Source organism: Scyliorhinus torazame, chromosome 16 (assembly GCF_047496885.1).
Source record: "Scyliorhinus torazame isolate Kashiwa2021f chromosome 16, sScyTor2.1, whole genome shotgun sequence".
In the NCBI taxonomy this organism is placed as follows: Eukaryota; Metazoa; Chordata; class Chondrichthyes; order Carcharhiniformes; family Scyliorhinidae; genus Scyliorhinus; species Scyliorhinus torazame.
Genome location: NC_092722.1, coordinates 93,751,775 through 93,767,683, shown reverse-complemented (window position 1 = coordinate 93,767,683; position 15,909 = coordinate 93,751,775). Strand labels below are relative to the sequence as shown.

General features: G+C 45.8%; 1 protein-coding gene across 3 annotated transcripts in view; it reads left to right on the top strand.

The window, feature by feature from the left end:
* vps26a (VPS26, retromer complex component A) overlaps window positions 1-15,909 on the top strand; it is a 239,827-nt gene that overhangs the window by 96,497 nt on the left and 127,421 nt on the right. For all 3 annotated transcript variants that reach the window (XM_072478757.1, XM_072478754.1, XM_072478756.1), the window contains one exon: window positions 11,899-11,974. In XM_072478757.1, coding sequence (XP_072334858.1) covers window positions 11,899-11,974 — 76 coding nt within the window. The remainder of the gene's footprint in view (window positions 1-11,898; window positions 11,975-15,909) is intronic.

Here is a 15,909-nt window from a genome sequence, read left to right as displayed (position 1 = left end):
TAGATTCCCTCGCCTACCTTCAGTGGGCCTACCGTTTCCCTGACTACCCTCTTGCTTTTTATGTACGTGTAAAAAGCCTTGGGATTTTCCTTAACCCTATTTGCCAATGACTTTTCGTGGCCCCTTTTAGCCCTCCTTACTCCTTGCTTAAGTTCCTTCCTACTTTCCTTGTATTCCACACAGGCTTTGTCTGTTCCCAGCCTTCTAGCCCTGACAAATGCCTCCTTTTTCTTGTTGACGAGGCCAACAATATCATTAACTTGACAGAGTTTTTCGAGGAGGTCACAAAGACGATTGATGCAGTTATCCAAGGTTCCCGAAGTTTGCCCTATTTATCCTTCTTCCGCACAGGAACATGCAGGTCCTGAATTCCTTTCAACTGACATTCGAAAGCCTCCCACATGTCAGATGTTGATTTACCCTCAAACATCCGCCCCCAATCTAGGTTCTTCAGTTCCCGCCTATTATTGTTATAATTGCCCCCCCCCCTCCATTTAGCACATTCACCCGAGGACCACTCTTATCCTTGTCCACCAGCACTTTAAAACTTGCTGAATTGTGGTCACTGCTCCCCAAATGCTCCCCTCCTGAAACTTCTACCACCTGGCCAGGCTCATTCCCCAATACCAGGTCCAGTACAGCCCCTTCTCTAGTTGGACTATCTACATATGTTTTAAGAAGCCCTCCTGGATGCTCCTTACAAACTCTGCCCCATCCAAGCCCCTAGCACTAAGTGAGTCCCAGTCAATATTGAGGAAGTTAAAGTCTCCCATCACAGCAACCCTGTTGCTTTTACTCCTTTCCAAAATCTGTCTACCTATCTGCTCCTCTATCTCCCGCTGGCTGTTGGGTGGCCTGTAGTAAGCCCCCAACATTGTGACAGAACCCTTCTTATTCCTGATCTCTACCCATGTAGCTTTGCTGCCCTCTGAGGTGTCCTCTCACAGCACAGCTGTGATAAAATAAAATGGGATATAAAAACATAAATGGAAAGCTACGCGGCAGGTTGTTACATGAAGATATGGGTTCAACGACAAGGAAAATTAGGAGAAAAGTTAGGAGGAAAAGTAACTTAGGAGAGGTTACTGATCAAGGTGTTAAGATTCAACATAAGTGTACTTTACCTGAATGCTCGTAGAATTTGGAAAAAGGTAAATGAGTTGATGGCCCAAATCATCGTGAATGACTATGATTTAGTGGCCATTACTGAAACATGGTTAAAGGATGGTCATGACTGGGAGTTAAATATCCAAGGGTATCAAACTATTCGGAAGGACAGAGTGGATGGTAAGGGAGGAGGTGTAGCTCTGTTATTTAAGGATGACACCCGGGCAATAGTAAGGGATGACATCGGTGCTCCAGGATAAGGTTGAATCCATTTGGGTGGAAATCCGCAATAGTAATGCGAAAAAGTCACTGATAGGAGTCGTCTATAGGCCACCAAATAGTAGCATTATGGTGAGGCAGGCAATAAACAAAGAAATAACGGATGCATGTAGAAATGGTACAGCAGTTATCATGGGGAATTTTAATCTACATGTCGGTTGGTTTAACCAGGTCGGTCAAGGCAGCCTTGAGGAGGAGTTTATAGATGTATCCGCGATAGTTTCCTTGAACAAAGGACTGGGAAATCTTTAGCGGGCAACAGAAAGCTACTAAAAGAGCTCTAAAGAGTAAGATAGATTGTGAGAGTAAATTTGCTCAGAATATAAAAACAGGTAGTAAAAGTTTCTACAAATATGTAAAACAGAAAAGAGTGGCTGAGGTAAATATTGGTCCTTTAGAGGATGAGAAGGGAGGTTTAATGGGAGATGAGGAAATGGCTGAGGAACTGAACAGGTTTGTTGGGTCGGTCTTCACAGTGGAAGATACAACTAACATGCCAGTGACTGTTGGAAATGAGGCTATGACAGGCGAGGACCTTGAGATGATTGTTAACACGAAGGAGGTAGTGAAGGGCAAGCTAATGGGGCTAAAGGTAGACAGGTCTCCTGGCCCTGATGGAATGCATCCCAGCGTGCTAAAAGAGATGGCTAGGGAAATTGGAAATGCACTGGTGATAATTTACCAAAATTCACTAGACTCTGGGGTGGTCCCGGCGGATTGGAAATTAGTAAACGTGACACCACTGTTTAAGAAGGGAGGTAGGCAGAAAGTGGGTAATTATTAGCTTAACTTTGGTAGTAGGGAAGATGCTGGAATCTATCATCAAGGAAGAAATAGCGAGGCATCTGGATGGAAATTGTCCCATTGGGCAGACGCAGCATGGGTTCATAAAAGGCAGGTTGTGCCTAACTAATTTAGTGGAATTTTTTGAGGACATTTCCACTGCGGTAGATAACGGGGAGCCAATGGATGTGGTACATATGGATTTCCAGAAAGGTTTTGACAAGGTGCCACACAAAAGGTTGCAGCATAAGAAAAGATGCATGGCATTAAGGGTAAAGTAGTAGCATAGATAAAGGATTGGATAATTAAGAGAAAGCAAAGAGTGGGGATTAATAGGTGTTTCTCTGGTTGGCAATCAGTAGCTAGTGGTGTCCCTCAGGAATCAGTGTTGGGCCCACAATTGTTCACAATTTATATAGGTGATTTGGAGTTGGGGACCAAGGGCAATGTGTCCAAGTTTGCAGGCGACACTAAGATAAGTGGTAAAGCAATAAGTGCAGAGGATACCGGAAGTCTGCAGAGGGATTTGGATAGGTTAAGTGAATGGGTTAGGGTCTGGTAGATGGAATACAATGTTGACAAATGTGACGTTATCCATTTTGATAGGAATAACAGCAAAAGGGATTATTATTTAAATGATAAAATATTAAAACATGCTGCTGTGCCGAGAGACCTGGGTATGCTAGTGCATGAGTCGCAAAAAGTTGGTTTCTAGGTGCAACAGGTGATTCAGAAGACAAATGGAGTTTTGTCCTTCATTGCTAGAGGGATGGAGTTTAAGACTAGGGAGGGTATGCTGCAATTGTATAAGGTGTTTGTGAGGCCACACCTGACGTATTGTGTTCAGTTTTGGTCTCCTTACCCGAGAAAGGACGTAGTGGCGCTGGAGGGTGTGCAGAGGAGATTCACGAGGTTAATCCCAGAGCTGAAGGGGTTGGATTGCGAGGTGAGATTGAATGGACTGGGACTGTACGCGTTGGAATTTAGGAGGATGCGGGGGTATCTTATAGAAACATATAAAATTATGAAGGGAATAGATAGGATGGGCGAGAAGTAGAGTAGAAATGAAAGAATAGGCAGGATGAATGCGTGGCTTGAGAGATGGTGCAGGAGGGGCTCAGAATTTTGGGTCATTGGGACCGGTTCTGGGGGAGGTGGGACTACTACAAATGGGACGGTCTACACCTGGGCCGGACTGGAACCAATGTCCTTGGGGGTGCTTTTGCTAACGCTGTTGGGGAGGGTTTAAACTAATGTGGCAGGGGGATGTGAACCAAACGAGGAGGTTAATGGACAGTAAGGAGGTAGTAAATAACGCCTGTAAGGAACTAGATCATGAAGTCAGCTTAACTAAGGGGAAGAGTAGGCAGGGAGCAGATGAGGAACGCAAAGGGACTGGTGGTCTGAGGTGCATTTGTTTTAATGCAAGAAGTGTACTAGGTAAGGCAGATGAACTTCGGGAGTGGATTAGTACCTGGGAGTATGATATTATTGCTATTACTGAGACTTGGTTGAGGGAAGGGCATGATTGGCAACTAAATATCCCAGGACATCGATGCTTCAGGTGGGATAGAGAGGGAGGTAAAAGGGGTGGAGGAGTTGCATTACTAGTCAGAGAGGATATCACAGCTGTGCTGAAGGAAGGCACTATGGAGGACTCGATCAGTGAGGTGATATGGGCAGAGCTCAGAAATAAGAAGGGTGTGGTAACAATGTTGGGGCTGTACTACAGACCTCCCAACAGCGAGCGTGAGATAGTAGTATAAATATGTAAACAGATTATGGAAAGATGTAGGAGCAACAGGGTGGTGGTGATAGGAGATTTTATTTTCTCAACATTGACTGGGATACACTTAGTGTCAGAGGTCAGGATGGAGCAGAATTTGTAAGTAGCACCCAGGGGGGTTTTCTGGAGCAGAATGTAAATAGTCCAACTCTGGAAGGGGCCATACTGGACCTGGTGTTGGGGAATGAGCCCGGCCAGGTGATTGAAGTTTCAGTCGGGGATTACTTTGGGAATAGTGATTACAATTCCGTAAGTTTTAGAATACTCATGGACAAAGATGACAGTGGTCCTAAAGGAAGAGTGCTAAATTGGGGAAAGGCAAAGTATAACAAAATGCGGCAGGAACTCAGGAATGTGGATTGGGAGCAGCTGTTTAAGGGTAAATCCACATTTGAAATGTGGGAGGCTTTTAAAGAGAGGTTGATTCGAATGCAGGACAGACATGTCCCTGTGAAAATGAGGGATAGAAATGGCAAGATTAGGGAACCATGTATGACAAGTGAAATTGTGAGACTAGCTAAGAGGAGAAAGGAAGCATACATAAGGTCTAGGCAATTGAAGACAGACGAAGCTTTAGAGGAATATCGGGAATGTAGGACCAATCTGAAACGAGGAGTCAAGAGGGCTAAAAGGGGTCATGAAATATCTTGAGCAAACAGGGTTAAGGAAAATCCCAAAGCCTTTTATTCATATATAAGGAGCAAGAGGGTAACTAGAGAAAGGGTTGGCCCACTCAAGGACAAAGGAGGAAAGTTATGCGTGGAGTCAGAGAAAATGGGTGAGATTTTTAACGAGTACTTTGCATCAGTATTCACTGAGGCGAGGGACATGACAGATGTTGAGGTTAGGGATAAAGGTTTGATTAATCTTGGTCAAGTCGGCATAAGGAGGGAGGATGTGTTGGGTATTCTAAAAGGCATTAAGGTGGACAAGTCCCCAGGTCCGGATGGGATCTATCCCAGGTTACTGAGGGAAGTGAGAGAGGAAATAGCTGGGGCCTTAAAGATATCTTTGCAGAATCCTTGAACACGGGTAGGAGGACTGGAGAATTGCTAATGTTGTCCCCTTGTTTAAGAAGTGTAGCAGGGATAATCCAGGTAATTATAGACCGGTGAGCCTGACATCAGTGGTAGGGAAGCTGCTGGAGAAGATACTGAGGGATAGGATTTATTCCCATTTGGAAGAAAATGGGCTTATCAGTGATAGGCAACATGGTTTTGTGCAGGGAAGGTCATGCCATACCAACTTAATAGAATTCTTTGAGGAAGTGACAAAGTTGATTGATGAGGGAAGGGCTGTAGATGTCATATACATGGACTTCTGTAAGGCATTTGATAAGGTTCCCCATGATAGGCTGATGGAGAAAGTGAAGTCTCATGGGGTCCAGGGTGTACTAGCTAGATGGATAAAGAACTGGCTGGGCAACAGGAGACGGAGAGTAGTAGTGGAAGGGAGTTTCTCAAAATGGAGAACTGTGACCAGTGGTGTTCCACAGGGATCCGTGCTGGGATCATTGTTGTTTGTGATATACATAAATGATTTGGAGGAAGGTATCTGGTTAGCAAGTTTGCAGATGGCACTAAGATTGGTGGAGTAGCAGATAGTGAAGGGGACTGTCAGAGAATACAGCAGAATATAGATAGATTGGAGAGTTGGGCGGAGGGGCGGAGAAATGGCAGATGGAGTTCAATCCGGGCAAATGCGAGGTGATGCATTTTGGAAGATCCAATTCAAGAGCGAACTATACGGTAAATGAAAAAGCCCTGGGGAATATTGATGTACAGAGAGATCTGGGTGTTCAGGTCCATTGTACCCTGAAGGTGGCTGCTTTCCTTCATCGGAAGGGGTAGTGAGTACAAGAGTTGGCAGGTCATGTTATAGTTGTATAAAACTTTGGTTCGGCCACATTTGGAATACTGCGTACAGTTCTGGTCGCCACATTACCAAAAGGATGTGGATGCTTTGGAGAGGGTGCAGAGGGGGTTCACCAGGATGTTGCCTGGTATGGAGGGCGCTGGCTATGAAGAGAGGTTGAGTAGATTAGGATTATTTTCATTAGAAAGACAGGGGTTGAGGGGAACCTCATTGAGGTCTACAAAATCCTAAGACGTATAGACAGGGTGGATAGCAAGAAGCTTTTTCCAAGAGTGGGAGACTCAATTGCTAGGGGTCACGAGTTCAAGGTGAGAGGGGAAAAGTTTAAGGGAGATATGCGTGGAAGGTTCTTGGCGCAGAGGGTGGTGGGTGCCTGGAACGCGGAGATGATAGAGGCGGGCACGATAGAGTCATTTAAGTTGTATCTAGACAGATACATGAATGGCAGGGAGCAGAAGGATACTCATGGACAAAGACGAGAGTGGTCCTAAAGGAAGAGTGCTAAATTGGGGAAAGGCCAAGTATAACAAAATTCGGCAGGAGCTAGGGAATGTGGATTGGGAGCAGCTCTTTAAGGGTAAATCCACATTTGAAATGTGGGAGTCTTTTTAAGGAAAGATTGATTAGACTGCAGGACAGACATGTCCCTGTGAAAATGAGGGATAGAAATGGCAAGATTAGGGAACTATGGATGACGGATGGAACTGTGAGACTAGCTAAGGTGAAAAAGGAAGCATACATAAGATCTAGGCGACTTAAAACTGATGAAGCTTTAGAGGAATATCGGGAAAGTCGGACAAATCTCAAACGCGCAATAAAGGGGGCTAAAAGGGGTCATAAGAACATAAGTACTAGGAGTAGGCCATCTGGCCCCTCGAGCCTGCTCCACCATTCAATGAGATCATGGCTGATCTTTTGTGGAATCTGCTCCACTTTCCGGCCTGAACACCATAACCCTTAATCCCTTTATTCTTCAAAAAACTATCTATCTTTATCTTAAAAACATTTAATGAAGGGGCCTCTACTGCTTCACTGGGCAAGGAATTCCATAGATTCACAACCCTTTGGGTGAAGAAGTTCCTCCTAAACTCAGTCCTAAATCTACTTCTCCTTATTTTGAGGCTATGCCCCCTAGTTCTGTTTTCACCTGCCAATGGAAACAACCTGCCCGCATCTATCCTATCTATTCCCTTCATAATTTTATGTGTTTCCATAAGATGAAATATCTTTGGCTAACAGGGTTAAGGAAAATCCCAAAGCCTTTTATTCGTATATAAGGAACAAGAGGGTAACTAGAGAAAGGATTGGCCCACTCAAAGACAAAAGAGGGAATTTATGTGTGGAGTTAGAGGAAATGGGTGAGATTCTTAATGAGTACTTTGCATCGGTATTCACCAAGGAGAGGGACATGACGGATGTTGAGGCTGAGGATGGATGTTTAAATACTCTAGGTCAAGTCGGCATAAGGAAGGGGGAAGTTTTGGGTATTCTAAAAGGCATTAAGGTGGACAAGTCCCCAGGTCCGGATGGGATCTATCCCAGGTTACTGAGGGAAGCAAGGGAAGAAATAGCTGGGGCCTTAACAAATATCTTTGCAGCATCCTTGAGCACGGGTGAGGTCCTGGAGGACTGGGGAATTGCTAATGTTGTCCCTTTGTTTAAGAAGGGTAGCAGGGATAATCCAGGGAATTTTCGACCTGTGAGCTTGACGTCAGTGGTAGGCAAACTGTGGGAAAAGATACTGAGGGATAGGATCTATTCACCTTTGGAAGAAAATAGAGTTATCAGTGATAGGCAGCATGGTTTTGTGCAGGGAAAGTCATGTCTTACAAACCTAATAGAATTCTTTGAGGAAGTGACAAAGTTAATTGATGAGGGAAGGGCTGTAGATGTCATATACATGGATTTCAGTAAGGCGTTTGATCAAGTTTCCCATGGCAGGTTGATGGAAAAAGTGAAGTTGTATGGGGTTCAGGGTGCACTAGCTAGATGGATAAAGAACTGGCTGGGCAACAGGAGACAGAGAGTAGTGGTGGAAGGGAGTGTCTCAAAATAGAGAAAGGTGACTAGTGGTGTTCCACAGGGATCCGTGCTCGGACCACTGTTGTTTGTGATATACATAAATGATCTGGACGACGGTATTGGTTGTCTGATTAGCAAGTTTGCAGATGATACTAATATTGGTGGAGTTGCAGATAGCGAGGAGGACTGTCAGAGAATACAGCAAAATATAGATAGATTGGAGAGTTGGGCAGAGAAATGGCAGATGGAGTTCAATTCAGGCAAATGCGAGGTGATGCATTTTGGAAGATCTAATTCAAGAGCGGACTATACGGTCAATGGAAGAGTCCTGGGGAAAATTGATGTACAGAGAGATGTGGGAGTTCAGGTCCATTCTACCCTGAAGGTGGCAACGCAGGTTGATAGAGTGGTCAAGAAGGCATACAGCATGCTTGCCTCCATCAGACGGGGTATTGAGTACAAGAGTCGGCAGGTCATGTTACAGTTTGGTTAAGCCACATTTGGAATACTGCGTGCAGTTCTGGTCGCCACATTACCAGAAGGATGTGGATGCTTTGGAGAGAGTGCAGAGGAGGTTCATCAGGATGTTGCCTGGTATGGAGGGTGCTAGCTATGAAGAAAGGTTGAGTAGATTAGGATTGTTTTTGTTGGAAAGACGGAGGTTGAGGGGGGACCTGATTGAGGTCTACAAAATTGAGAGGTATGGACAGGGTGGATAGCAACGAGCTTTTTCCAAGAGTGGGGGGTGTCAATTACAAGCGGTTATGATTTCAAGGTGAGAGGCGGAAAGTTTGAGGGAGATGTGTGTGGAAAGTTTTTTACGCAGAGGGTAAAACGCTGGAACGCTTTGCCAGCGGAGGTGGTAGAGGTGGGCACGATAGCATCATGTAAGATGCATCTGGACAGATATATGAACGGGCGGGGAACAGAGGGAAGTAGATCCTTGGAAAATAGAAGACAGGTGTAGATAAAGGATCTGGATCGGCGCAGGCTTGGAGGGCTGAAGGGCCTGTTGCTGTGCTGTAATTTTTCTTTGTTCTTTGATAGCTGCGGGCAGGTTGTTTCCACAGGCGGGTGAAAGCAGAACTAGGGGGCATAGCCTCAAAATAAGGGGAAGTAGATTTTGGACTGAGCTTAGGAGGGACTTCTTCACCCAAAGGGTTGTGAATCTGTGGAATATCATGCCCAGTGAAGCAGTTGAGGCTCCTTCATTAAATGTTTTTAAGATCAAGATAGATAGTTTTTTGAAGAATAAAGGGATTAAGGTGTTCGGGCCGGAAAGTGGAGCTGAGTCCACAAAAGATCAGCCACGGGGCAGTACGGTAGCATTGTGGATAGCACAATTGCTTCACAGCTCCAGGGTCCCAGGTTCGATTCCGGCTTGGGTCACTGTCTGTGCGGAGTCTGCTCATCCTCCCCGTGTGTGCGTGGGTTTCCTCCTGGTGCTCCGGTTTCCTCCCACAGTCCAAAGATGTGCATGTTAGGTGGATTGGCCATGATGAATTGTCCTTAGTGTTGGGTGGGGTTACTGGGTTGTGGGGATAGGGTGGAGGTGTTGACCTTGGGTAGGGTGCTCTTTCCAACAGCTGGTGCAGACTCGATGGGCTGAATGGCCTCCTTCTGCACTGTAAATTCTATGATGATCTCATTGAATGGCGGAGCAGGCTCAAGGGGCCAGATGGCCTACTCCTGCTTCAAGTTCTTATATTCTCTCTAACCAGTAGCGCAACTCATCCACCTCTTTTACATCCTCCTCTATCCTGCCTAAAACATCTAAATCCTGAAAAGTTTAGCTGCCAATCCTGTCCTTCCCTCAACCAGGTCTCTGTAATGTCAACAACATCATCGTTCCAAGTACTAATCCAAGCTGTAAGTTCATCTGCCTTACCTGTTTACTTTTTGCATTAAAACATATGCACTTCAGGCCACCAGTCCTGCTGTTTTCAGCAACCTCTCCCTGTCTGCTCTTCCTCAGAGCCATCCTGGCCCTAGTTCTCCCTCAATTTTTTCACCTTCAATGAGTAGATAGGGAAACTGGAAAATTAAAAAAGAAAAGAGCGAGGAAAAGGAAAGAAAGACGAGGAACCACAGGAACGCACAACCTGAGGGAGGGAAGAGGAGGAAGGGCAGGAGAGGCACAAAAGAAGCAACGGGGGGGGGGCGCGCGGGGGGGGCGGGCAAGCAACACCCCCATCCCCAGCCACAGGAGAGACACGGCTGAAGCCAACGGGGGAGAAAAGAAAGGGGGGAAGTGGAGGAGAAGGGGGCACCCCCCTCCTCCCAGGCTGACTAGGTAGGGCACAAGGTGGGATGGGCAGGAGGGAGGCAAGGAGGGGCAGGCTGGTGGAAGGCAGGGAGGACTACACGCTGAGTGGGATGGCGATAGACTATGTAGAAAAATTTAAGGGAAGAAAAGGACAAATCTTTGTGTATTGTACAGTAAATGAAAACGAACGGCTATGTATCTAATTTTTGAAAATATCAATAAAAACATTTTTTTTAAAAGCACTGCAGCTTCACAGCGTCAGGGACTCGGGTTCAATTCCGGCCTTGTGTGACTGTCTGTGTGGAGTTTGCACGTTCTCACCGTGTCAGCGTAGATTTTGTCCGGGTGATCCGGTTTCCTCCAACAGTCCAAAGATGTGCAGGTTAGGTGGACATGATAAAATTGTCTCTTGGTGTCCAGGGATGTGCAGGTTAGGTGGGGTTACGGGAATAGTGTGGGGGATTGGGCCTGGGTAGGGTGCTCTTTCAGAGGGTTGGTGAAGACTCGATGGGCTGAATGGCCTCCTTCTGCACTGTTGGGATTCTATGGGGTACCCTAAGTGCAGGCCTTCAGACCGCAGAGACTTATCTGCCTTTAATCCCATTGGTTTATTCAATATCTTCTCCCTCGTGATGGTTATTACACCAAGTTCCTCTGCATTAACTGCAGCTTTTGGAATTTTTTAATTATCCTCCACCATGAAGATAGAGGCAAAATATTGGCTCAGTGCCTCCGCCATCTCTGTGCTCCCCATTATTTCCTCACTAATATTGACCCTGAAGGGCTAACTTTAGTTCTTCTCTTCTTCTTTATATAGCAACGAGGATAGCCTTCAATTACAGGAGGATGTCGGTGGGCTGATCAGTGCAAATAGAATTCAATCTGGATAAGTGTGAGGCACTTGGGTGGTACAAACAAGGCGAGGGTATATATAAAAAACAGCAGGAACCTGGGATGCACCAAGGATCAGAGCTGTGCATGTACACCCATCCCTTAAGGTAGCAGGGCAGATGGATACAGTGGTTAAGAGGAGATATGGTATCCTTGCCTTTATTAGCTGAGGCATAGAGTATAAGAGTAGGGGGGGGGGGCGTGTGTGGGGGGGGGGGGCGTGTGTGGGGGTGGTGTGTGTGTGTGGGGGTGGTGTGTGTGTGTGGGGGTGGTGTGTGTGTGTGGGGGTGGTGTGTGTGTGTGGGGGTGGTGTGTGTGTGTGGGGGTGGTGTGTGTGTGTGGGGGTGTGTGTGTGTGTGGGGGTGTGTGTGTGTGGGGGGGGGGTGTGTGTGTGTGTGTGGGGGGGGGGTGTGTGTGTGGGGGGGGGTGTGCGCGTGTGGGGGGGGTGTGCGCGTGTGGGGAGGGTGTGCGCGTGTGGGGGGGGTGTGTGGGGGGGGTGCGGGGGGTGGGGGGAGACATGATTAAGATGTATAAAATTATGAGGGGCATAGAGAGAGGAGACGGGAACAAACAGTTCCCCTTGGTGGAGAAATTTAAGGTAAGGGCAGGAGGTTTAGAGGGGATATGAGGAAAAACATTTTCACCCAGAGGGTGGTGGGAGTCTGGAAATCACTGTCTGAAAGGGTGGTGGAGGGAGAGACCCTCATAACATTTAAGGCGTATTTAGAAATGTACTTGTGATGCCAAGGCATACACAAGGCTATGGGGCAAGTGCTGGAAAATGGAATTAGAATGCTTAGGTTGTTTTTGAATGGTGCAGATGTGATGGCTGAAGGGCCTTTTTTGTACTGTGGACCTGTATGACTCTATTTTTGCCTCTTTTTGCCAGGTAAACCTTACCTTTAAACAACTAGGCAAGCGTTTGGAGCACAAAGGAATTCGAATTGAGTTTGTTGGGCAAATTGGTAAGTTGGTGACCAGTTCCTATCTAAATTAGTATTTTCTGTAGTTGGGTTTCACAGGTGAATGGTCACTACAGAGATGTCAATGTGGCTGACAGCGTGATGTAACTGTGTCCAGGCCCTCTCTACTCAAACACCACATTGTCAGGTGAAGAAAGAGTCTCCCTGCAGTGTTGCACCCAGCAATAATGCCTCACTCCTCCTGTTGAACCAGAACCAACCCGTGAGTCAGATGTCACACTGGCTAGGCCAGAATTTGTTGCCTATTCCTAATTGCCCTTGTTATGGGCCTGGGTTTAGAGAATCCCAAAGTGTATCATGGCCCACTCTACAGGTGTGGTACAGCAGAAATGGAAAAGTATGTTTTAAAAGCAAAACAATGTTTATTCTATGAACTCAAGTTAACCTTTTTAAAACATACAGTGAACATCTTGGCAACCATTAATTCAAATATAACCCCCAAAGAATACAAAACTAAGTAATCCTTAAGCTGTCCTTTTAACATCCATAAGACTTTTAAAAAAAACCTTATCAGGTTAAAGTCGCTACTGAGAGCAGTTATTAGTTTTAAATCACCAAAGGCATTAAATCGATTTACAGTCTTTAGATTACAGAGGGAGAGACTCATACACCTTCTGGCTGTGACTGCAGCTATCCAGCTCTGAAAACGAAACTAAAATACACCCTGCAGCAAACAGCCTAAAACGAAAGTAAAAAGCTGACAGACAGCCCAGCTGCACCCACACTCTGACATCACTGATAAACACCCATTTCTTAAAGGTACATTTCTTAAACACTCATTTCTTAAAGGTACTCTCACATGACACCCTTCAGAAGGTGGCGATGAGCTGCTGCAGTCCTTGTGATGTAGATAGACCTACAATGATGGCACGGAGGCATATTGACCTAGTGACCGTGAAGGAACGGCGATATATTTCCTAGTCACGACGGTGAGTGATTAGTCATAGAGTTGTACAGGGCAGAAAAGGCCGTTCGGCCTGTCGAGTCTGCACCGACAATAACTACCCCCAACCTCGCGCTAATCCCTGGGTGGAACAAACCATTGCAAGGGGACATAAATTTAAGGTGAATGCTGGAAGATATGGGGGGGATGTCAGAGGTTCTTTACCCAGAGAGTAGTGGGGGCATGGAATGCACTGCCTGTGGAAGTAGTTGAGTCGGAAACATTAGGGACCTTCAAGCGGCTATTGGATAGCTACATGGATTACGGTAGAATGAGGGGGTGTAGATTAATTTGTTCTTAATCTAGGACAAAAGTTCGGCACAACATCGAAGGGCCTGTTCTGTGCTGTATTTTTCTATGTTCTAATCCCACTTAACAGCACGTGTCCCATATCTTTGAATGTGATGGTGTTTCAATTGCTCATCCAAGTGCTTTTTAAAGGTTGTGAGGTTTCCAGCCTTCACTACCTTCCCAAGCAGTGCATTCCAGATTTCGCCACCCTCTGAGTGAAAATGTATTTTCTCAAATCCCCTAAGAACCTCCTGCCCCTCACCCTAAAACTATGTCCCCTTGTGATTGACCCCTCAACCAAGGTGAAGAGCTGCTTCTGAGATACCCTGTCCAAACTCCTCATAATCACCTCAATCATATCCCACCTGTGCCTTCCTTCTCTGCTAAGAGAAAACATCCAAGCCTGTCCAGTCTCTCCTTCTAGCTCAGTTGCTCCATCCCAGGCAACATCCTGGTGAATCTCCTCTGTACCCACCTCCAGTGCAATCGCCTCCTTACAATGGGGAGGTGACAAGAACTGCAGACAGTAATCCAGCTGTGACTTAAACAACATAACCTCCATGCTCTTGTGTCACGACTGGTAAAGGCAAGTGTCCCATATGCCTTCTTAACTAGTCTATTCACCAGCTTTGGCGTCTTCAGGGATCTGTGAACAAGTACCCCAAGATCCATCTGTTCCTCTGATCAGTTTCGGATCCATCTCAACAAGTTTCCTTGAATTCCATGTACTTCAGCCTTCTCAATCAGTCTCCCATGTGGGACCTTGTCAAAGGCTTTGCTAAAATCTATATAAACTGCATCAACTTCCTTCATCCACATACTTGTGCACTATTATGGGCCAGGGTTTAGAGAACACCAAAGTATATCATGGAGTTCACCTGACCCACAACTTTTAATAGATTTTGGTTATGGGGAGCACAAGGGCCCACTTTACAGATGTGATGCAACAGAGATCTAAAGTATTTGTAAACAAAAACAATGTTTATTCTATGAATCCAGTTAACATTTTATAAATACACAGTAAATCCTGATATCCCAGGATATCGATGCTTCAGGCGGGATAGAGAGGGGGGTAAAAGGGGTGGAGGAGTTGCATTACTGGTCAGAGAGGATATTACAGCTGTGCTGAAGGAAGGCACTATGGAGGACTCGATCAGTGAGGTGATATGGGCAGAGCTCAGAAATAAGAAGGGTGTGGTAACAATGTTGGGGCTGTACTACAGACCTCCCAACAGCGAGCGTGAGATAGTAGTATAAATATGTAAACAGATTATGGAAAGATGTAGGAGCAACAGGGTGGTGGTGATAGGAGATTTTATTTTCTCAACATTGACTGGGATACACTTAGTGTCAGAGGTCAGGATGGAGCAGAATTTGTAAGTAGCACCCAGGGGGGTTTTCTGGAGCAGAATGTAAATAGTCCAACTCTGGAAGGGGCCATACTGGACCTGGTGTTGGGGAATGAGCCCAGCCAGGTGATTGAAGTTTCAGTCGGGGATTACTTTGGGAATAGTGATCACAATTCCGTAAGTTTTAGAATACTCATGGACAAAGATGAGAGTGGTCCTAAAGGAAGAGTGCTAAATTGGGGGGGGGAAGGCCAACTATACCAAAATTCGGCAGGAGCTGGGGAATGTGGATTGGGAGCAGCTGCTTGAAGGTAAATCCACATTTGATATGTGGGAGGCTTTTAAAGGGAGGTTGATTAGAGTGCAGGACAGACATGGCCCTGTGAATATGAGGGATAGAAATGGCAAGATTAGGGAACCATGGATGACAAGTGAAATTGTGAGACTAGCTATGAGGAAAAAGGAAGCATACATAAAGTCGAGGCGACTGCAGAGAGACAAAGCTTTGGAAGAATATCGGGAATGTAAGACCAATCTGAAACGAGGAATCAAGAGAGCTAAAAGGGGTCATGAAATATCTTTAGCAAACAGGGTTAAGGAAAATCCCAAAGCCTTTTATTCATATATAAGGAGCAAGAGGGTAACTAGAGAAAGGTTGGCCCACTCAAAGACAAAGGAGGAAAGTTATGCGTGGAGTCAGAGAAAATGGGTGAGATTCTTAACGAGTACTTTGCATCAGTATTCACCGAGGAGAGGGACATGACGGATGTTGAGGTTAGGGATAGATGTTTGATTAATCTTGGTCAAGTCGGCATAAGGTGGGAGGATGTGTTGGGTATTCTAAAAGGCATTAAGGTAGACAAGTCCCCAAGTCTGGATGGGATCTATCCCAGGTTACTGAGGGAAGTGAGAGAGGAAATAGCTGGGGCCTTAACAGATATCTTTGCAGCATCCTTGAACACGGGCCAGGTACCGGAGGACTGGAGAATTGCTAACGTTGTCCCCTTGTTTCAGAAGGATAGCAGGGACAATTCAGATAATTATAGACCGGTGAGCCTGACATCAATGGTAGGGAAGCTGCTGGAGAAGATACTGAGGGATAGGATCTATTCCCATTTGGAACAAAATGGGCTTATCAGTGATAGGCAACATGGTTTTGTGCAGGGAAGGTCATGCCTTACCAACTTAATAGAATTCTTTGAGGAAGTGACAAAGTTGATTGATGAGGGAAGGGATGTAGATGTCATATACATGGACTTCTGTAAGGCATTTGATAAGGTTCCCCATGGAAGGCTGATGGAGAAAGTGAAGTCTCATGGGGTCCAGGGTGTACT